The sequence below is a fragment of the Poecilia reticulata genome, linkage group LG16 (assembly GCF_000633615.1).
Source record: "Poecilia reticulata strain Guanapo linkage group LG16, Guppy_female_1.0+MT, whole genome shotgun sequence".
Lineage (NCBI taxonomy): Eukaryota > Metazoa > Chordata > Actinopteri > Cyprinodontiformes > Poeciliidae > Poecilia > Poecilia reticulata.
Genome location: NC_024346.1, coordinates 15,071,072 through 15,093,795, shown reverse-complemented (window position 1 = coordinate 15,093,795; position 22,724 = coordinate 15,071,072). Strand labels below are relative to the sequence as shown.

The following is a 22,724-nucleotide window of genomic DNA, read 5'->3' as shown; positions in this document are numbered from 1 at the left end:
TTGTTGGGGCAAATCACGCCAGAGAGCGGGAAAGAAACGGGAACAAGCTTTTGAATTATTTTAGTTTGTGAACAAAATATTTTATAGCTGTGGTCATAACTTGGATGAAAACCTCCAGGTTTCTTCTGTATTTTCACTGTAAATCAGAGCACTAACACCACAAGGTTGACTTGGTTTGTACTAGCATCCATTTGTTTAACACCACCTGAAATTGTTTTCTCTCGAGCAGGTAAAGCTCAGCTACTACTTGCAACTCAAATTCATTTCAGACATTTTACAACTATATCAAAATCTATCAAATGTTTAGTAACTAGAGTTAAACATGCAGCTGACTGACTTGGTTCTTGTTCCTCTTGTCAATGACTACTACGATTTATTTTTTTCCTGTCTACTTTAGAAATTTTATATTTTATAACATCCTGAACCAGACATTGTATATCTACTCATATTTTTGTTGAGTCAGTGTCAAAAATACACCTCTGTATATTATCTTAATCAGCATCTCATCACGCGCTCCTCAAGTCAGTATTTTGTACAGCATGTGCTTCAAGAATCAGGGATGTTATGTCACCTAAGACAGGATCAGGGAAATGCGTCATTCATCTTCATTTTCAGTGATGTTTCACCTATTTTTCATTTGGTAACTTTATGGGTGTTACTTTTTCTCTTAAATAGTCTTCCAAATCTTTCAAACGGCGATATTTTTGCTGTTGTGCCAATGAAAAAGGAGAACCGTTTGCGTCTCAAAGCTGGCACGAGGCACGTGCTGTGCCACCTGCCTGGCCCCGCCCACTGCGGCGCACCCTCTCGTGCTCAACTTGCAGGAAAAGATTTTGGCTCCCAAACTCCTCAATCTGGCTGTAGCGCTCTCAGTGGTTCTTGAGCCAAAACGGCGTGCGTCCTTCTTAATCAGCGACTTTGCTCAGCTGTGGGATCCCTGCAGTGGCGGTTTCCATGGTAACCGCAACGGGGGTTACGTAATGCTCCACGTTGGGGCAGTGTTTATGTTGTGGACGAAACTCGAGGCGAGCCTCGATTGATTGAAGTTGCAGTTTGAGATATCGCGGCGCTTCATCGGCGCCCTTGCAACATGCAGAAGAAGCGTCTGCAGCGAAGTAGCGGTCATAGCGGGAGCCAGACCTGAGGGAGTCCGGGGGCTGCGACTGCACGGGGATGGATCGGTCATTTTAGAAAAACCATGACCTCATCATTTTGTGCAGACAGAGAGCGAGACATCTGAGCCAGGCGCGTGCCGCTGAGCGTGAGCCCCGTGCGCGCGACTTCAGGAGTGCAGCGCGAGGAAGCAGCAGAGAGGCAGGGTGAAGATGGTCCGATCCATCCAACTCTACTGAAGTTGGTTCGGAAGCTTCGTCACCTCTTGCTCGCGGAGATTTGACGGTCGAGGTTATTCTCCATGCAGCAGAAGAAGAAATAGGAAAAGATGACGGTGCTGACAGAGATCCCGGAGAAATGGTTTCCAGTGGTTCTCCCCATTAAAAAAAAGAAAAAGGCAGGATTTGGGGGAGGAAAATCGAAAAAGAAGCGGACAGGTACGAGTTTAAGGCTGCGGCTGTTTGTGCAAATGCCATCTCATTTTGCAAATAAAGACCATCTATCATTATCACTTTAGATAAGTTCAAGTCTCACCCCATCTCCATCCAAACCAGTTTCAGTCATTTCTATCTGCATCCCTCCTCACATCACATCTCCATAAGAAGGAAGGAATGTGCTTTTATTTTGTTCTAGTATGGACGTGCAGTAATCCCAGAAGGAAATAATTTGACATTGAATAATTAGATGCCATAATCGATTTTTAAAATTTTATGTAACTTCTTTGTAAAGTCATATGTTATCATTCAATATTTTCTTTGCCACAATCCATTATGACATAATTTAGATCCACTTAGAGCCTCATATCTGATTGGTCAATCTGTGCAGCAGCTTACTGCAGACCAGTCATCTTATCTAAAGGCCGGCCCACTGACTTTGATGTGTAAGGGTTACATTACATACATATTTTATCAAAATGATAAAATGATAAATACATGACTTACATACTGATTGAACATATAATAAAACTGTATTAAATGCTTTCATATTTGTTTAATAAGTGCATTTTCAGTTCTATTTAAATCATCACATATGATTATTTAAGAATTATTACACTTGATTAGTGGTAGTCTACTTGGTGCCATCTAGTCATGCAATTATTAGATATGATAACGGATAAAATGATAAACAGACATTCTACTTTTTACCTTCAGTTTTATAGGCTTGACTTTCTTTGATTCTTTTGTTGTTTTTGTTCATTTTCAACAGTAGTGGGTTTGAGTCTGAGTTTTGTGTGAGTTACAGGGATCCACCATGGTCTAAAAAAAAGTCTGGAATTTGCTTTGGTCATTTTCCTGGCTTGATATTAGTTTGTTTAAAAAAATTAATTGTTATGGAAACATTTTTGAGTTTCCAACCATTATTCTTTTGCCCAACTCTTTGATTGTTTTGATTTTTGAGTTACCATCAGAATGCACAGATAGGAACATATTTATTTGAAAACTAAAATCACAGGGTTTTTTTTTTTTTTTACATTTACTCAAACAACGTTTTTAGTTTGAATTTGCAAATTTTGAAATGAACAAAGCATTGAGGATCCTGTCGAATCTTAATGAAGAGAATGTTTCATAGATAACAAACTATGCCTTAAATAATCTGCATTTAGAATAAGACAATCCAATTCAGACTTGAAAAACCTGATGGATGCAAATTTTCTTTTATCTGGATATCAAACCTGAAGTCAACTCCATAAATTATTACATGATTTGGACTCAACTAGGTCGTCTTTTTTTTTTCCTTTTTTTTTTTTATTCAATGTCCAGAGAGCTAAAAGAACTTTTAGAAAATAACAGATAATAAACCAAACAAATTGAGTGTAGGACCTTACTGAATTTGAAATGTAAAATTTGCAGGAACCCTGCAATGAATGCCCTCCCTCCCTGTGTTTATTGACATTGATCAATCCTCCAGGTTCACCTCATTCCTCTGCATAACAATCACAGATTGTCCCCTTTCATTCCACCCCCCACTCAATCAGTCTGTCACATGCAATATTGTTTTCCAGCTAATTAGCTTTGGGTTTGTGGATGAGCAGGACTGCAGACGATTCTTTTTGCCTAATTAGATCATCATCATCAACAAAGATGCACTCTTCCGGAGAGTCTCGTGACTATGATTCTGAGTGAAGCTCAGTATCACACCATCATCTCCTATAACTCAGACTGACCTGCTAATGTGGTCATTATTGCTGTGACTTCACTCCCTAACGCTGATGTTGTGTGACTCAGATCGGTGGCTTATGAGGGAATTATGTTTTTTTTCTTTTCTTTTTACATGAAGCAAAATTTATTTAGACTCTAATGTCTGCAATTGAACGTTTGCAGCTGTATAGATTGATGTTGGCCCACCGTGCAGCACGCTGAATGTGTCAGGGCTTCTGACGCCCTTGAACATTAAACACTTACTGCGCAGTTTGGTAAAGACTATCGTTCATTCAGGCTGAGGTGGTCAGCTCACAGGGGGCAGGCCAGGGCCAGATGTAAGGCGGCTGGAACCCTCAGTGCTTACCCGGCAGCGGCACCTCGCTCTCCTCAGTGTTAGCAGTGCAAGTAAACATCAGCACCGTGACCTTTAAATGCAATGAAACGGCAATGTCAGAAGACAGAAGAGAGAATCGAAAAGCGGAGGAGGTGTAGGGGTTTAAGTGGAATACGTTTAAGAGAATGGACACCCACACAACTACTATCTGAAATTGAAAGAACATGAAGCGAGAGCTGGGGGCTGAGTTTGTTCACTTCCAAACTCTGACAGCTAAAATATTTGTTCACTGTGCCTCTCAGCATGTTGACCCCTGAGCCCTCTGGGATTTTATTTGATGTTGCTGTCATTCCCAGTTTCTTCCATTTTTCCTATAATAACACTAACAATTGACAGTGGGATATTTTCAGAATTGCACCTGTGGCATTCTGCCGTAGCACCAGGCAGTACTTTAGTAGTTAAATGATAGCTATCCTCTGTTGTTGCATAGCTCCCAACAGTTGAGCACGGTGAAAGTTTTGGGGAATTTCATTTCTGAAATGACAGTTGAGGATTTAGTCAGAAATTGTTGCCGCCCTCAAGTCAGATTCAGACAGTGATCACGAAAGCATCTTTGGTTCTAGATTCATTTCTTAGTCATATCTATGGCAGGTTTCTTCTGTAAAATAACAAACATTGAGCTCTCAAAGAGATGATACAGCCTACACACATTCACCAATTTTAATATATTTGAGTTTATTTGGCAATATATAAGAAGACAGTAGTATCTGCACTAGTCTGCACACACAAAAGATCTTTGGTTTGGCCTCAAAAACCAATGAAATCAGCTGAACATCCTTTAATGTCTTTGAATAACTTTCTACTTGAGATAATCTTTTCCACCACATGGTAAAGGTTTTGCTTGGGTATAAATCCATTTTCTGAGAACCTCTTCAACAGATCAGCTGCTCATCCTCCACCTCAGGTCGGTCTTAGAGCGTCACATGAGAAGCTTGTCCTTGTGGGAACTCTTTAAGCCTGTGTTTGTTTGCTGAAACGCAGCTCAGAAGAGGTGCAGATCTAGATCATGGGCTCTACTTGGTTTTAGAGAGTTTCACAGAGCTGCAATGACACAGGAAACCACAGAGTCTCTGTTTGTGTTATGTGTGCATGTTTATTATGGGTTTATTGGCTTCTCTAGTGCGATGTCCCTTCCTGTAGAGCCGCACCGACTCGTTTTTAAATGTCAAAAGTTTGTTGAGGATGCAGGCGTTTCAGTCCAGTGCGTGCACTTATGCCTCGGTGATAATATTTGTTGCATACATGTCTGGAGCTGTGTTGTCTCACCCAAAGAAGAGTTTAACTAATGCAGATTTTGAGGTGGAGTAAAACTGACATGTGGTTTTCATCTGCCAAAAAGAATGCAGTGCGCACCAAGTTAAAAAGCATGTAGATCTACCTATAGCTGCAGTTACAGCTCCAGCTACCAGCTTTATATGTCTAGAGACTGGACATTATTTTAGTGCAAAAACAGCTTTAGGCGGAGACGCTCTTCAAGGGTGTGCTGCAGCCTTCAGATGTACGTTCTTGTTTCAGCAATCCCAAATCACTTGAAGGTTAAGTTCAACAATGTCCTGCCAATCATCTAATTATTTGATTCGGTTGAACTGAAGCAGAAACACACCTGCAACCTACAGCACACTGACCTCTGAGTTTAGGAGTTTCACATCCCTGGTCTAAGCTATATTTCTGTATGTTGGGTCGTTGTCCTGCTTGAAGGTGAAGCTCCATCCAGACTCAAGGGTTTTACAGCCTCTCAGAGGGTTTTCTTCCAGGATTGCTCTGAATTTGGGTCCATTCGTCTTCCCATCCAAGCTGCCTTGTTCCTCCCCACAGCATGATCCCACCATCACTATGCTTGGAGAAGGGAGTTTTCGGCCTCACTGTATTAGCTGAAGAGTTATTTTATGACGTCGACTGACAAGATGCCACCTGTGGCTAACTGTCAGTCGTACTTCTTTTGGCTTTCTTTTGCCAGTGGCTTCTATTTTTGACATCCAGAGGAGAAGGTTTTGGCAGAAGGAAAATTGATTATGCTAACAACAAAAGCATATAAACTGCAGGCTCACATGATGAGAGTGTCAGGACCCAAAAAAAAAGATTAAGTCTATATAACTTAAGTGCTGTGCAATGCTGTTGTATCTGTTCTTTTACTTTATATGAATTTCATTGTTCACCATTTTTTACCTCATTTTATTTCCACAGAGGAGGAGAGAAGGGTCAAAGCCAATGACAGAGAACACAATGAAAAGTTTCAGTATGCGGTGAGATTGGGTCCCTTTTTTTCCTCCGTAGGTATTACAAAGTTCGGATGATGATCTTTAAACTAATAATTTTTCCTTTTCTCTCTTGTCAACACAGAGCAACTGCATCGTGACATCAAAGTACAACATCCTCACCTTCCTGCCTGTCAATCTGTTTGAGCAGTTCCAGGAAGTAGCCAACACTTACTTCCTTTTCCTGCTCATCCTACAGGTGAGTATAGCCAGGCAGGGATTAGGAAACTTGGCATTTCCACACTGTTTGTTTGACAAAATAAAAACTTGAGAACGATTCATATGAGAATCGTTCTCATATGCCTAAGAGACAGGCGCTCATCATATTGCAACACGTAGGAAGTGATCAGATAAAGTATCTCGAGCTGAAACCAGATATCTATATTTACAGTGAAGGCAGTCTTCTTTTTCTCACTCTCTGCTATTCAATCAGACTCAATGTTTTCTGTTTTAGGCCAGTTAAAGAAACCAAAGTCCTTTCTGTTTACTGAATGCAGAATAATAAGCAACAAAATCTACATCTACATTTTGGCCAATGAAAAAGTCTGATAAGTATTTAAGATTTTTATTCATAGCAGTTTTTATCCTCCGGCTGTATGAAACAGATAGGTTTCATACGTTTCAACAGGAGACACTGTAGTGTCTGTAGTGTCTCACTGTAGTGACACTGTAGTGACAGTGTAGTGACACTGTAGTGTCTCCTGTTGTTTTGAAACCTTTGTGTTGCAGATTTTGTTTTCTGAAACCGGGAAATTAACAGTGGGAGTTGGATCTGAAACTCTCTATGTTCATATATGTTCTATTTTTCTCACAATGTTGTCATAACATGAATATAAAACTGGACAATGATTTCTTAAAGCTGCAAATTTAACAGGAAACAGTCTTTGTTTTATAGAATTAACTTCTGAAACTTTGTTCCTCCCATCATGAACCAATGTTGAACATTTTATCACATCACAACAGTAAACCTCTACGTATTTTATCAGGATGATCAACATCATGTACTTACAAATCTCACCATGAATCATATTTGTGGCAGCATCATGCTGTGGGGACGTTATTCAAGGGCACGGAAGCAAGTCAGTCTTAACAAAAAGTTTGTTAAACAGGCGAGCACTCAAAGAAATGAAACTGAAAGCAGAAACAGACTTGGGACTGAGGCGGAGGATCACCTTCTACTGGAACAATGACCCGAAACAGAAACCCAACGCTGCAGTGGGCAGATTTGACTCCAGACATATTGCCTTCATGTGTTGTAATGCCTCATTCAAGTCCAGACCTAAACCCATTTGAGAATCTATAACCAGACTTAAAACCTGCTTTTTGCAGAAACTACCATCCTAATCTGGCTGAGCTCTTTCAAAGAAGAATCGATAACATTTTCAGTTTCTAGATGGGCACAATTAATAGAGACAAACCCCAACAGACCTGCAGCCGTAATTGCATAAACGTCTTTCACTCGCGGGGCTAAATACAAAAGCACACCACACTTGTCAGATTTGTATCCCTTGAAACTTTGAAAACTATACATCACTTCCTGTCCAGTTTAAAATTAGGAACTGTTTCATAATGGTTCATCACATAAAACCCCAATTAAATACACAGAGGGTTAAATGTTTAAATAATTCTAAAGGCATTGTTACTACCCATTTATACTAATGTGATGAAAAATCTCATCTTCTCCTGTCCTTGTTAGCTGATACCTCAGATTTCCTCCCTGTCCTGGTTCACTACCATTGTGCCTTTGGCTCTGGTGCTGAGCATCACCGCAGTAAAGGATGCCACCGATGACTATGTGAGCATGTGTTCTCCACACGCTGAAGCTGACACACTCATCACATTGACGTAACACCACTGTGTCTGTGCCCTGCAGTTTCGCCACAAGAGCGACAACCAAGTGAACAATCGGCAGTCTCAGGTTCTCATCCGAGGCTCGTAAGTCATCGCAGCCGAACCCCTAACATGCGCCCTCTCTTGCTTTTAGCGATTCAAACTGTCCCGTTTGTGATCCATGTGTTTTTCTGATTCGCTGTGGCAGGCTGCAGAACGAAAAGTGGATGAACGTAAAAGTGGGTGATGTCATTAAGCTGGAAAACAATCAGTTTGTGGCGGTAAGTGTGAGAGTTTATTATGTTTATTTTGACACTAATTTAGATGCAATAATAAATATTCAATCCATTCACATCAGAAGACAAAGTGGCTTAAGTCAGTGTTTCATTTTTTTTATTTTTATTTTTTATAAAGCCCTGATCTTACCCCACTCGGGATAAGCGTGGTGGATAATGGATGACTGGATGAATGGTTTTATTAAAACATGAAAGATTTTGACCAGATTTTATTTCAGTCAGAAATAAAATCTGGTCAACCCTCAGTGCAATCTCTTATTTTGAGGTGCATATGGATAATTAGCACTTTTCAACATTCATTTAAGCCATAAAATCTGCACAATATGTTGCCTCTCAATCGGCACTTAAAGAATAGTAGAGCTATTGTGATAAAGAAAAAGAAACAAGAGGCCAGATGAAACATCCATTTTATTCACCAATATCCAGCAATATGGATGAGTCGGAAAAAAAATAAATTAATAAAAATCTAAATTTTCTAATCTAAATAAATCTTAAATTGATATTTCTGATTATATCTATCTATACCAAAACACAGCAAACACCAGTTCAGCACTATATTTGTTTTATTGCCAGGATTCAGTTTCTCGCTAATTATCTTCAGTTATTATTGCTTATGAAAGCTATTCTAATAGATTAAAGCATAAGATTGCAAATGGATTTTTCTTCTTCTTTTTTTTTTGCTTTCTCAGCAGAAGTTCTAATAATCATTCATTTAATCTCCAACTCTCATGTGTAATTATTATCGACTTCTCTCTGTAACTTTGCTGCATGTACCTTGCCGTTAATGCTAACGTCAGCCGTCTGCTTTCAGGCGGACCTGCTCCTGTTATCGAGCACCGAACCACACGGCCTGTGCTACATCGAGACGGCCGAGCTCGACGGGTCAGAAACCTCCCATCAGTATCCACTCGCAGTTCGTTCTAACCTCCAAAGGCAACTGCTTCTAAAAAGGATGTTTTTTTTTTTGTTTTTTTTTCTGTCAACCCGCAGAGAGACCAACATGAAGGTGCGTCAGTCTGTGTCGGTGACGGCTGAACTTGGCGATCCAAACAACTTGGCGTCGTTTGACGGTGAGACCGGTTCGAACAAGTTGATTTTCTCTTGGTTTCCCCGTCCGGAATATCTTTCTGATGATTTTCAGTTGTGCAGCCAACTGTGTAATTCAGACGTTTCCCTCCTTTCACGGTCTGACAAATAAATAATTGAAACATTCACATCCTCACATTGTACGTCCTCTGCTGCGGCTGAATGACACGGTGTCATCACCCATCCACCCACCCGCCACGGAAAGAGCTTTGAGTCAGCAAAGCACGCCCCCAATGCACACGCACACACACACACACACACATGCATGCGCACGCAACCGCACACACACACTTACTCAGGAAAAAGCAATACTGCAGCAAATCAACCCACACTCTGCCTGATATCATCTTACAAAAGAAGTGTCTCTCAGGGTGTGTTTATAGTGTGACAGCAGCATCAGGATGATAAATTCAGCTCGAGATCATGTTGCCTCTGATGTAGATGCTTTGCAATAACTGGGTTTGGTAATTGCCTGCCATGTAGGGGTGCGCTATTTTTATTTAATACGCTACAACGTCTTCTTGTGTGAAGGTGAAGTGGTGTGCGAGCCTCCCAACAACAAACTAGATCGCTTCTGTGGCACTCTGTACTGGCGAGAGAAGAAATACCCCCTGACCAACCAGAACATGCTGCTCCGAGGATGTGTCCTCCGCAACACGGAGGCGTGCTTCGGCCTGGTCATCTTTGCAGGTCTGCGTTTGCGTATTTAAAATGTTTTTTATTTGTGAATGATTGGGTGTATGCGGTGCGTGTAACAAGCAGATTTGACTCTGTTGCCACCGCAGGTCCAGATACCAAGCTAATGCAGAACAGCGGTCGCACCAAGTTTAAGCGTACAAGCATCGATCGTTTGATGAACACTCTGGTCCTCTGGGTAAGAAACCTCTCACTTTCATAGCCCCAAACTATTTCAGAATATCATTTCAGGGGCTTTTGTTTACATCTGCACATGCTGATGACAGACTCGTTCTAATTTTGGATTGCAAGACAGTGGACCTGACTCTGCCTTTGTGGTGTTTCTTTTTGTTCATCGCCGTTAGATCTTTGGTTTCCTGGTGTGTATGGGTGTGATCCTGGCTGTGGGCAATGCGGTGTGGGAGAGAGAGGTGGGCTCCTTGTTCCAGAGCTACCTTCCCTGGGACCCTCCAGTGGACAACTTTTTGTTCTCGGCCTTCCTTTCCTTCTGGTCCTACATCATCATCCTTAACACTGTCGTTCCTATTTCTCTATATGTCAGGTAAGAAAAAGTGCAGGATGTCAAAAAGGACAAAGATATATGAAATTTATGAATATTGTTGTTGAGATAACAATTGAAAGTAGCACTTGCCCCATGACAGCTATTTCTATCTGAATGCATGTTTATAAAACCATACGCAAAATGAAATTAAGAAAGGGGCTGCACCACAAAAAGATTTAATTGAAACACTTACAAGGTCAAACTATGTAAGGTAGATCAGATTTAATCAATTTTGTATTTGAGACTTTTATTTAATCAGATAAAAGACCCATTGATATGACCTCACCAAGAAAGACATCGTCACATGTCGGACATGAACACTGGACCAATAACAACAAAACTAAAGCTAAAAACGTGCAGATAAGCAAGTTTTTCATGAATAATTTACAGTTATGTTCCACAAAAACAACATGAACAGATGAATCTTTGAATACTAAATCCTGACTAGGTGGGGGTCCACTGCAGCTAGAGCTGTGTTGGTTACACTTCCTCTATATATTCTCTAAATGTATAAGATTTTGAGCTAGAGTGGGTGAAATTCAGTCAGGTTTTGCATAAAAATAATAAAATACCATTTTCCTTAGGTATTTTCCTTACCATTTTCCAAATCAGTATCGCAATTGTTTTTACAAGAGTTAAGTTGTGCATAAAAAAACACAACCAGCATCCTGCTTATTTCTTCGTTTAAAAAACTTTTTTTTTTTTTTTTTATCTGCTAGTGTGGAGGTGATCCGGTTGGGTCACAGCTACTTCATTAACTGGGATCGGCAGATGTTCTGCTCTCGGTGCAACACGGCGGCCGAGTCCAGGACCACCACTCTGAACGAGGAGCTTGGCCAGGTGGGCTCATCAGATGGTCTCTAATGCTTCACAGCTTACCTTCTAATCTAAATGTTACTCACAGGGCTGGCACAAGGGCAGAATTTCATTTAAGTGGCATTTCCAGCTAAAACCCATCGTAATTATTAAAGATTTGGGACAATAAGTGAGTCACAGTGATCTTTAAACTGTTGCAAACGTTGCCTATAACTTGTGTTAGCTCTGGTGATTCAATTCAGCTCAATTATTTTGAACTTGTATCATATTTTAAAGTAGATGCACAGTTTGCTCATCTATTGTTGATGTGTGACGTACACATGCAAAATGGAGGAAATCTTTACAAAAGCATGCATTAATCTTAAAGGGATGTCAGTTTTAGGTGATGTTTAAAATAAAATGAATCCAGTTCCTGAACCTTTTTTCTCTATGATTAAAAAAATAAATAAATACATTTTGGAAATTATGCTCATGTTTATTCAGGTTGAATACATCTTCAGCGATAAAACTGGAACTCTAACTCAGAACATTATGACCTTTAATAAGTGCTCCATCAATGGGCAAACTTATGGTAAGAGATCAACAAATCATGTGCACAGAAGTTTATATATCCAAACTATATTCCACATTCTTACCTGTCATTTGTTTTTCTGCCAGGTGAAGTCACGGATCCGGTAGGAAAACAACCAAAGGTAGACCTTTCTTTCTTTACCTGGAAGTAAATCGTTTCTTCAGGTTGGAGTCTAATTCTCTCCTGTCAATCTTCCAGAGGCTGGATTTCACCCCTTTCAACCCCCTGGCAAATCCAGATTTCTGTTTCTATGATGAAAAGCTGCTGGAATCGGTGAAAGTAGGAGATTTGCACACTCACGAGTTTTTCCGCCTACTTTCTCTCTGTCATACCGTCATGAGTGAGGAGAAGAGTGAAGGTGAGCAGAAGGAAGGGAAACACAAACAGCAACTTGCCATTTGTCTATTTCTTCCGATGTCGTTCATTGTTTTTCGTCTGTCCACCCAGGAGAGCTGGTCTATAAGGCACAATCTCCAGACGAGGGCGCTCTGGTGACGGCAGCTCGAAACTTTGGATTCGTGTTTCGCTCTCGAACGCCAGGGACGATTACTACAACCGAGATGGGCAGAACCGTCACCTACTCGCTGCTCGCCATACTGGACTTCAACAACATCCGTAAGAGGATGTCTGTCATAGGTAGGGAGGATTGTTAACATACTGCTAAACTTGTCAAGGAGTTGTTCTATTAACTTTTACTAACTGGCCCCAAAGAAAGATTTTTTTTTTTTACTAAGGAATATTTTCCTCTTTTTCTTTGTCTTCTTTGGCAGAACAGTGACTTAAAAAGTCTTTTTTTGTTGTTGTTTTATTTAACGTAATGTAAAAAAAAAACATTTGAGTTTTATAGATTTCTGTTGTTTTTTAAATGTTGTAGACCAACAAACACTTTGTTTTATCAAACAAAAATAACCTGAGTAAATAAGAAAACATCCATCCAGTCAGACAGAACCAGGAAAATATGCAAACTTCATTCAGAATGACTACTGACAGCTAAAACCAGCTCCACAGAACCCCACTTCTGAGAAACGCAAATATATCCTCCAGTCATGACATTCACAAGATGATAGGAAGTCTTGATCTGAGTTACTTTTTAATCTCATAGGCAGATTTTAGAAAATGTAAACACATCCATTTATACCATCTAATGGCATTGCACACCGTGCATAGCACATTTGTAAAGCAATGAGTTTTGCTAAACCAGCCATGAAGCAACGATATATGTATCTAAGGGCAACGGAGGAGAGGTGATGATTTCATGATATTTTATATGCATCTTTGTCATCTGAATTTAGTGCGTAACCCAGAAGGCAGGATCTGCCTGTACTGTAAAGGAGCTGACACGGTACTATTAGAGAGACTCCACCCTTGCAACCAGGAACTGATGAGCATCACCTCAGACCACCTAAATGTAAGTAAACAGTAGTTTATGAATATAATTGGTGCTGCAGTGCCACCTAGTGTCTCCTTGTTTAACTGAAGCATCAGAGACAGTTAAAAGTGTAACATATGGCGTTCCTTTAAATAGTATTCGCATGCGGTGTACGCTTACCTCAGGTTGCTTACAATTGATATGTTTACACATGCTGCATGTGTCTTTTTTTTTTTCCAGGAGTATGGAGCCGATGGGTTACGGACTCTTGCTCTGGCGTACAGGGAGCTTTCTGAGGACGAGTGGGAGGCCTGGTCAGAGAGCCACCGCTGTGCAGACAAGGCCACTGACTGCAGGGAGGACAGGCTGGCTGCAGCTTATGACAAGATAGAACAGGATATGAAGGTTAGTCAATAGTTGCTTCCATGGTTTCCCCTACAAAACAAGATTAAAATTTCTAATTTTGACCATAATCTAATTTGCATGTAAACATTTGTCTCTGTGCGTCCAGCTCCTAGGTGCTACAGCTATTGAGGACAAGCTGCAGGAAGGAGTCCCAGAGACCATTGCTCTCCTCTCTCTGGCCAACATTAAGGTCTGGGTTCTGACTGGAGACAAACAGGGTGAGATGAACACACTTTATACCAGCTGTCAGGTTAATTTGCCATCTGGTGTTCAGAAAAGTAGAAAAAGTGGGATATTCTGAGTTATTAATTTCAGCTATTCATCTTTATTTTGAACACTCAAAGTACGATATGACAGACCTATTTGATCCAAATGCTTAGGGTTTTTTTTTTGCTTGCCATGCCTTAATAAAGGACAAATCATAAACTAAACTAAACTAAACTAATCAGATACAATAACTGCAGAGTTTCCACTGAGTGAGATAAATATAATTAGCAGAAGTAAGGCTATGCTTGTAATTGACACCCAAAATATTGCGCACTGCAGCAGGAAGTGTGTAGAGAATTTAGTTGTGAAAACTAAACATTTGTGTAATAGCGCGAGTTAATCTCCTCCCTTTTCTTTCCTACAGAGACGGCAGTCAACATAGGCTACTCCTGTAAAATGTTGACCGATGACATGACTGAGGTGTTCATCATAGGTGGTCACACCGTTCAAAGTGTACGACAAGAACTCAGGTCAGCTGTTGCCTGTAGGCTTCAAAATACAGCTGGTTCCTTCAGGAAAATACGACAGAAGTTGCTTTAATTTAGCACAGTTTTGCTTGTTTTGTCTAAATTAACTCTCTTTTTCTTATTTTAGTTTATCTGTGTTTTGATTATGTTCCACTCATGTTAGTTTATCATTTGTTCCATTTCTTAGGTTACTTCAGCTTTAGGTTGTTTTTTTTAGCTCAGTTCAATGGATCCATAAAAAGGGCAGACAGAAGATAGACAAAGGGAAAAATAAGTGCTAGACCTAAAAACTGCAAACAGCAGATGACAGTATCTTAAAGTCAGCTCTTTAATATGCAAATACAAATTTAATTTAATCTGACGAAACCTGAAAAATACATCATCCTTCAGCTAGCCAATTTAAACTCTATCATGTTATAAGTTGCCTGTTATGTTCCTCCATTTTTGTTTTTTTCCCCCTTTTGGTTATTTATGCCTTAAAAACTGATGAGCCAGAGTTCAGTAACTTTTTTTTCCTCTCGCTCTTCAGGAGTGCGAGGGAAAGGATGATGGAGCTATCCCGAGGGAAAACTGAAGGGATGGAGGCCTGGGCTGAGGCATGTTTCATGGGTAACGGGATGAAAGACGGGCAAGAAGGAGACTGTACAACAGGAAGAGGGTCGAAACAGCTGCATTGCTCCTCTCTCCCTCCGTCTGCCTCTGGTGACATGGACAGCATCTCAGGAGAGTTTGCCCTCATAATCAGTGGTCATAGTTTGGTAAGAACAACACTCCTTAAGCAAATTTAAAACATGAAGTGAGCATTTGCAGTAACTCCTGCAGCTTTATCTTTGACATATCCAAAAGAAACTTCTAATCTCTTGATTTTTTAACAATTTTTTTCTCCCTGCTCTACGACAGGCGCATGCGCTTGAGGCAGACATGGAAGCCGAGTTCGTGTCGACAGCCTGTGCCTGCAAAGCAGTTATCTGCTGCAGAGTCACACCGCTGCAGAAAGCTCAGGTGGTGGAGCTCATCAAGAAACATAAGAAGGCTGTCACTCTGGCTATCGGAGATGGCGCCAACGACGTCAGCATGATCAAAAGTGAGTTGTGCAGAAGGAAGAAGGAAGGACCTGTGAGAGGAAGGAGAGTAACGGGATTACTGCAGGGTAATAAAAGAGAGCTGTCAGGTCCGCTGTAATTCTCAGAAGAAGTGGCTGTAAGAGTTGTTTACGTGTTACCAGTTGTGACGTCGGTCATGTTGAAATGTGCCGGTTGCAATGCTTTCATGAGGTAAGACATTTAGCGTTTTACTGTCTGAATTGGGTTTAGTCACATTTTAAACTGAAATTTGTGCAAAACTTAAAAAAAAAAAAAAAAACAGGACTCATGCAAAAGCTCTCAAGTACTGATGTGTAATGTTGAATGCAATTTGTCTTTTTAATTACATGGAGAAGCATTGTGGTTTGTAGCTAACTCAACATGGTTTCTGGTTTTTTGTGGGTTGCACCACTTTTTGTGTTTTTGTCTGTCTCTATGTGTATGAAATGAATTTAAGCAAGCCTGAAGCAGGAATGCAATCAGTGCAATACTGACGGGTGTGGTTTGTTCCCATCCTGTGATTGCTAGAGTCAATTTGTGAGAAAAAAATAAAATCTGTTTTCTTCACACTAAAGTAATGGGCTAAAAGTTGTTAAGAAAATCTAGGAGAACAATGTTTTTTGGGAGTGTTTATTTTTCTTAGCTAGTTTTCAGTCACATTCTTTGCTCTTAAGATTCGTCAGCATATCAATAACAAGGTTGAGGTCGGGGTCACTACAGAATAATAATCTGCAACTATTTATGACAAGTATTTGGATCATTGTCTTACAAAATTGATTGAAACCTCTCAATTTTCTCCCCGTTTCAATCACCTGGCAGTTGATTTTAGATTAAGTTGGGGAAACTTCACATAATTTTGTGCCATCCTCCAATGTCCCAGAACCGCTGACAGGTAAACAGACTCTTAACAGGGTGTTTCGCTGTCCGCTGCCACCATGCTCAAAAGTTCACACAGAACAAAAGTTGTTCTTGAGAATCTGTACCAATTTCCTGTCACGTCGAGGTCGATCAGTTGATTGAAACTTGTTTGGATTTTCCGACAGCACAATGATTCCAACTCTTCTTTAAATCCAAACTTGAGCACCAAATTCTTTAAAAATCATTGGAGCTGTTTGGTGAATAATCAGCCCAAACTGGAAAAAAGCATCACAAAAAGAACAAATGAATGTATCCTTCATGTCCATGGTGACTCCATGTGGGTTTTTGATTACAACAGTACCGATGCCATATTTGTTATGAAACGGCTGGAACTGCAGCCGAAAGTGAAATTGTAAGACTTCCAGTTATAAAACAAAGCTGGAGCCTGTTTTAGACTAGTTCATACATGTGTGATATTTTTGCTTATTAACCAGATGCTGATCAGAATTGTGCTCCAAACACTTCCTGTTGCTCTGGAGTTTGTGATGTTTGCAACGCTACGGAGTGATTTAGCTCTACATATATTGGTTTGTTTCTTTCTCCCTGCAGGCGCTCACATTGGAGTGGGCATCTCCGGTCAGGAGGGGATCCAGGCCGTGCTGGCCAGCGACTACTCCTTTGCCCAGTTCCGCTTCCTCCAGCGCCTCCTGCTGGTCCACGGCCGCTGGTCCTACCTGCGCATGTGCCGTTTCCTCTGCTACTTCTTCTACAAGAACTTTGCCTTCACCATGGTGCACTTCTGGTTCGGCTTCTTCTGCGGCTTCTCTGCCCAGGTACAAGCAGAACGATGCGTTAGGAACGAAAAGGTGCTGGGAGGGTATGAGCCGATTGAGAGTTTCACCTCGTCTCTGTGTTTGTCTGCTGTCTTCTTCTGTTGTAGACGGTGTATGATCAGTTCTTCATCACACTCTACAACATTGTGTACACCTCCCTCCCTGTGCTGGCCATGGGGGTTTTTGACCAGGTCTTTTTCGTTATTACTTTACACCAAGTTTACATGTCACACAATGTTCTTTTCCAGCAGGACGCAGTAAAAGCACAAACCAGCACCGATTTGTTTTTACACCTGAACCATTAACTCATCTTTTAATGTTCCCACATGTTGCGTATCGGCTGTCTAATGTGCGTGACGTTTGTTCTGCTTTTGGTTAGTACTTGCTTATGTCTGCATTTTGCTCAAAACCACCAAGCGATCAGCTCTGCCGTTGACTTGTCCGCACTCTTATTTTAGCAAATAGCATCTCTCGTTTCCCCTTTTATGGCAGGATGTTCCAGATCACAGAAGTCTGGAGTATCCTAAGTTGTACGAGCCCGGGCAGCTCAACCTCCTCTTCAACAAGAAGGAGTTCTTCATCTGCATCACCCAGGGCATCTACACCTCAGTGGTGCTTTTCTTTGTGCCCTACGCCGTGCTGTCCAATGCCACTCAGAGCAACGGCGTGCCCCTCGCCGACTACCAGACATTCGCAGTTACGACGGCGACGGCCCTGGTTATTGTTGTCAGTGTGCAGGTGAGAGACTCTTGTTCGGAGTCGGCTTATCTTGCAGCCGTTTACTCCGCTGGCAAGTAATCACGATGCCTTTATTTGCAGATCGCTCTAGATACAGGCTTCTGGACGGTCTTTAACCACATGTTCGTTTGGGGCTCTGTGGGCTGCTATTTCACCATCATGTTTGCGCTGCACAGCCAGACCCTCTTCAGGATCTTTCCCAATCAGTTCCGCTTCATAGGTTGGTCCCTTGCTCTCGTCTTTGGCCTCCATACGAAGCCCTGCAAAAATGTTCACGGCCTTCAACATTCTTACATTTTGTCACAACCACAAACTTCAGTGTCATTTATTTCATTTTATGTAATAAACCCAACACAAAGTAGTTTGCTTGTATATTTGAAAGAAAATTATGTAAGGTTTTCTTTAACTAAAAATTGTCTAGTTAAACTCAGACTGGAGGACAGATGGAGAATATATTTGAACAACCATTTTGAGGTTTATTTGGAAGGTCATGTGTTGGTATGTTTGCACTTTCATTTTCATGATGATGGTCTGAATAAATCTCCAGGAGATATTCAAACCTTGGGATTTTGTTTTATATTTTAACATCTCCACAACTTTCTCGCTGACATGCGTGGCATGTTGGGTAGCCTGTGGGAGGGTCAGCCCTGCTCGGTGCTTAGTCTTATCTGCGAAAGTAAATTAAACTGAATAAAATCAATTTAATCCTTTTCAGATGTTTATCTATTTAAACGAAACTGCATACACTTTTCTCTGCACTTAACTTTTATGCGCTGCTTTGTGTTGGTATGTCGCAGAAAAGAAAAGAAAAAGATTAACATTCCTGAATGTGATAAAACATTAAGGAATAAAACTACACTCGCAAAGCACTCAACTAAACAAAACGTGTAAAGATGTACTTTGTTTTCCATCTCAGGTGAGATAATTGTTTACACTTTTAACAGATCTGTATTATCTAATATATATCTAAATTGTAACTGTATGTTAGTCATGGCATATAATTCATTTTATAATTCTAAGAACTAACTTTCCTGTTGCATCAAAAGGATTCTTCAAATTTCAAAGGATACGTGCTCATGTTTGTCTGTGTGTTTGTGTTTTCTGAGTACAGGTAGTGCCCAGAACACTCTATTGCAGCCAGTTGTGTGGTTAACTATTGCACTAGCAACAGCAATATGCGTAGTTCCAGTTTTGGCATTCCGCTTCCTCAAGCTGGACCTCAAGCCTCAGCTCTCAGACACGGTGAGAAACAGCACAGTTGTCAGAAATGATGTTTTCATCCTCGTTGCAGCAAGAGCTGATGTGTCTTCCCAGTGTGTCGGCTTGAAATCAGGTTAGACCAATCATTAACTGCGTAGCTAAAAAAAACCTGCACGCAGCCTAAATGTCCAGCAAATATTGACTTAATCAGTGTGGAATAATAAGTGCTGCTTTCCGAAACTGTGGGAGAGGGTGGAGGGGAGAAAGTCAGCCAAGCAAATCTGCTGTGACAAGGTTCCTCTTTAATTTGACATTAGCTTCTCTACAGTTGAAAAAAGTTTGGAGTTTCGATGAGATAGTGACAAACACTTGCTTCTGACTCGGGAGTTTCAGCCTGTGGATTCCCCGTCGAGTCAAATCGGAACTGAAAGCAAAACACGGCGCCGATGTTGTGCATATTATATGCAAAAAAAATACAGCAAAATGAAATTAACACTATACTTTTTATAATTCTTAAAACAACTTTTATGTCACAGCAACTAAAAGTGATAGCCATCCTCCATTCTTCTGGTGCATCTTACAGGTGCGTCACACGCAGCTGGTGAGGCAGAAGAGGCGGAAACCTGCAGGTCGCAGCATCGGAGGGGCCTGGCGCGGCACAGGCAGCGTCTCCGAGGGTCGCCTCGGCGCCCGAGGGGGCTCCAGGCGGTCCGGCTACGCCTTCTCCCATCAGGAAGGCTTTGGAGAGCTGATAACCTCGGGAAAAAACATGAGGCTGTCCTCCTTGGCCCTTGCCAACTTTGCCTCCAAACACAGCTCCAGCTGGATCGAAACGCTTCGCAGGAAGAAAACCAATCACACTCCACCGAGCACGTCTGGAGAGTGCAGCCCGGCGCCCAGCAACGTGTCCGGGACGGGTCCAGCTCTGTCAAACTCTTCCTCTGTTCTGGGAGGCTCGCAAGAAACGCCAATCGAGGAGGAAACCGACGCAGCAGTCGTCTTGTCTTCATCGTCACATCCGGCAGCCTCGGAACCAGCTGAGCCTCGGGCCCCTGCTCAGGTCGCTCCTGCTGACAGCTCTACGTCTGCTGCAGCCAGGACGGACTCACCCGGAGGCTGGACACGCTCTCTGGAGACTGTGCAGGTCAGCTGCTTTTTCTCTTCTTAAATGATGCACATTTGCACGTTAACTATATTACGACTTCTCTCATCTCTATAGGAAGCTCTGTTTGGTCGGAGGGGCTGTGCCAGTGCTTCTAGCACCCAAGACTCGCCTTGTGTTGCCACAGAAACCCCCCCCCCATATTGAGTGAAACCCATGCACAAGCTAGTTTGCTCAGAAAGCATGGTGGGTTGCTCTCTGGATCCATGCAAAGACTTATTCTTACAGAAACATAACTGAGATTGAGTTTTCGTCTCAAAATATCTCACAAGAGGAAGCGGCTTATTCTAATGGCCTTGACCTTCCCATCAATAGTTCTGATTTTTTTTAAAATGAGGTTTAATGTGTTCAAGTGTTGCAGCCGATTTGAAAGCAGACGGCGAGACATTTAGCTATTAGTCACTTTTCTCCTGCATACTTCACATGCCTTACACTTAAAAATAAGTAGACGAATGAGAGGGAAGTAAGACGCAGTAAAAGCTTTCACTGTTGAAAAATCTGTTTATTATAGTTCTCAGTGAGAACGCAACTTAATTTAACCACAAGTCTGTCGCAACATTTTTGTTTTTGTTTTTTTTTCCATCTGCTGTGTTAATATTCTGTTTCTATTTTTTGCATCATATTGATGTGTTTTTAAAGGCCTGGTTGAGTCGCACCTTAAATGAAGCATTTAGTGCTTTGATTTTAACGTTAGGCCTTGGTTTTGACAAAAGCCATTTTTTGTTTTTGTTTTTTATTAGTTTCATGTGCCTCTTAAATAAAAATGAATAAACAGGCAAACTCATGACTGTTTACTTTAGGTCAGATCTGGGCAGAGTGCAAAGAATAGCTGAAGTTGTTTTACAAATTCCTATTTTTTGTTGTAAACAAACACTCCTGTGAAGTTTTCTTGTTTTTACTTGTAAATAAAAACTGAAAATATCACATTTCTGGGTCGTCTTTCCTTCGTAATCCCGAATTACAGGTTTTCTTTTTGCTTCCCTTTCAAATGGTCAACATGAGATTTTTTTTTTGGCAAGCGCTGACCCCTGACCTTTCTGAGCTTAGTTCATTTCGAAGCAGATTACAAAGAGGAACTGCAGTGAATTGCGAAAGTACTATTTCTACTTGAATTATGCTACATTTTGTCACATTAGAAGCATGTTTCACTACATTGTATTGGGATTTTACGTGATTGGCCGCGCAACGTAATGTCTTATTGTGAAGTAGAAGAAAAACGCTAACTTTGAAAAAAAATATTTAAGAAATTTGAAAAGACTGGCTTGTTCAGTCCATTTGCTGTAAGTGTTCAGGACCTCTAAGTTAATAGTTTATAAACCACAAACTTGTAACTGCTGTTGCAAGCCTGTTGAGGTATTACTAAAATCTTTTCTTTGCCAATTTGCTCTGTCTCAGATAAGATGGAGAACATCTTTGCTCACCAATATACAAGTCTCGTCACTGATTCTGATTTGTGTTTAGGTCTTGACTTTGACTAGACCATTTTAACACATAAATATGCTTTGATCAGCACCACTGACTTGTAGTTCTGACTGTATGTTCAGGGTCGTTGCTCTGTTGAAGCCCCAGTCTCAATTCTTTGTCAGCCTCTAGCAGGTTTTCCACCAGTAATTAGCTTCATCTGTCTTCATATCAAATCTGACAAGCTTACCTGGCCCTGTTGAAGAAAAGCATCCCCACATTATGATACAGCCGCCAATTTTTTTCATTGATATGTTCAGTGTGTTGTGCAGCGCAGTTTGTCACCCACATAAAATGTTTTGCATATGACACAAAGAGATAAGTTTTGGTCTCATGTCCCCAGAGGACTTTCTTCTGCATGACTGCTGTGTTTCCCTCATGTTTTGCGAAGTTGTACCTCCTGTGGCTTTTTTCTACATGCAGGCCGGATTTGTGGACTGCAGACCCAGCAGTTGTCCTGTCAGATTCTTCCAACTGAATTATTGATCTATTCATTTCTCCCAAAGTTACCATAGATCTGTTTGCTGGTTAATGTTCTCCTTGTCTAACCAGTCACTTTAAGGAACTCTCATGTGTTGGTTGGTTTTCTAGTTGCCCCACACTCCATGTTTATATTTGGACTTAAGGCTCAGTGAAATATTCAAAGTTTTCTAACCTGATTCTGCTTCAAACTTCAACACATAAGGCCAGACCGGTTTGCTGTATTTCTTAGTTTTCATGATTAGTGATAACTAATGTTTTCAAACAAACCTCTCAGGTTTTCACAGAACATCTGTTTCTATATTATAATATTTTTTTTAAATTATTACAAATTACCAGAACAGAACACAACAACATGCAGCGGTAATGAGACAAAATGTGAGTAAGTTTAAGGATGAAAATACTTTGACAAATTACTGTAAATTTACCTTTTCTTTATGATGTACAAGATCCGTTCAAAACTTAGTCTTGTTTGTGCAAAACTTTCCAAAACAAATCAATAGCACACATTGTTTGTTTTCTTTTATTATCTTTGGGTAACCAGACCTTTACTATGCAAATGTAATTTGAGACAAAACGGACAACACAAGGATTCATTATCTGTAATGTTCAAAATAAAAATAAATTCTAAATAATTCTACATTAAGCCACAAAGACAAATGT

The 22,724-nt window shown here is 40.8% G+C and overlaps 1 protein-coding gene across 2 annotated transcripts; it reads left to right on the top strand.

The window, feature by feature from the left end:
• The first annotated feature begins 825 nt into the window (after positions 1 to 825).
• atp8b2 (ATPase phospholipid transporting 8B2) lies at positions 826 to 21,044 on the top strand. 2 transcript variants are annotated; one of them, XM_008431688.2, is made up of 29 exons: positions 826 to 1,550; positions 5,833 to 5,891; positions 5,989 to 6,102; positions 7,600 to 7,698; positions 7,777 to 7,838; positions 7,942 to 8,014; positions 8,841 to 8,911; positions 9,020 to 9,099; positions 9,647 to 9,805; positions 9,901 to 9,989; positions 10,156 to 10,352; positions 11,072 to 11,192; positions 11,652 to 11,739; positions 11,826 to 11,860; positions 11,938 to 12,097; positions 12,187 to 12,375; positions 13,032 to 13,147; positions 13,349 to 13,513; positions 13,620 to 13,731; positions 14,145 to 14,250; positions 14,777 to 15,005; positions 15,148 to 15,331; positions 16,797 to 17,020; positions 17,128 to 17,211; positions 17,513 to 17,758; positions 17,840 to 17,978; positions 18,870 to 19,000; positions 19,542 to 20,102; positions 20,178 to 21,044. In XM_008431688.2, exons 1-29 carry the CDS (start codon positions 1,442 to 1,444, stop codon positions 20,265 to 20,267), a joined length of 4,092 nt encoding a protein of 1,363 aa, XP_008429910.1. In that variant the 5' UTR covers positions 826 to 1,441; the 3' UTR covers positions 20,268 to 21,044. The 2 variants fall into 2 exon arrangements, with proteins under 2 accessions (XP_008429910.1, XP_008429912.1); XM_008431690.2 differs by lacking the exon at positions 17,128 to 17,211.
• Positions 21,045 to 22,724: the final 1,680 nt, after the last annotated feature.

Bases quoted from the DNA above. Each gene is read 5' to 3' on its own strand.
- atp8b2 (XM_008431688.2), top strand. From the start codon at position 1,442: ATGACGGTGCTGACAGAGATCCCGGAGAAATGGTTTCCAGTGGTTCTC. The intron at 7,699-7,776 runs GTGAGCATGTGT...TGTGCCCTGCAG, and splicing joins AGGATGCCACCGATGACTAT to TTTCGCCACAAGAGCGACAA. The intron at 13,514-13,619 runs GTTAGTCAATAG...CTGTGCGTCCAG, and splicing joins AGATAGAACAGGATATGAAG to CTCCTAGGTGCTACAGCTAT.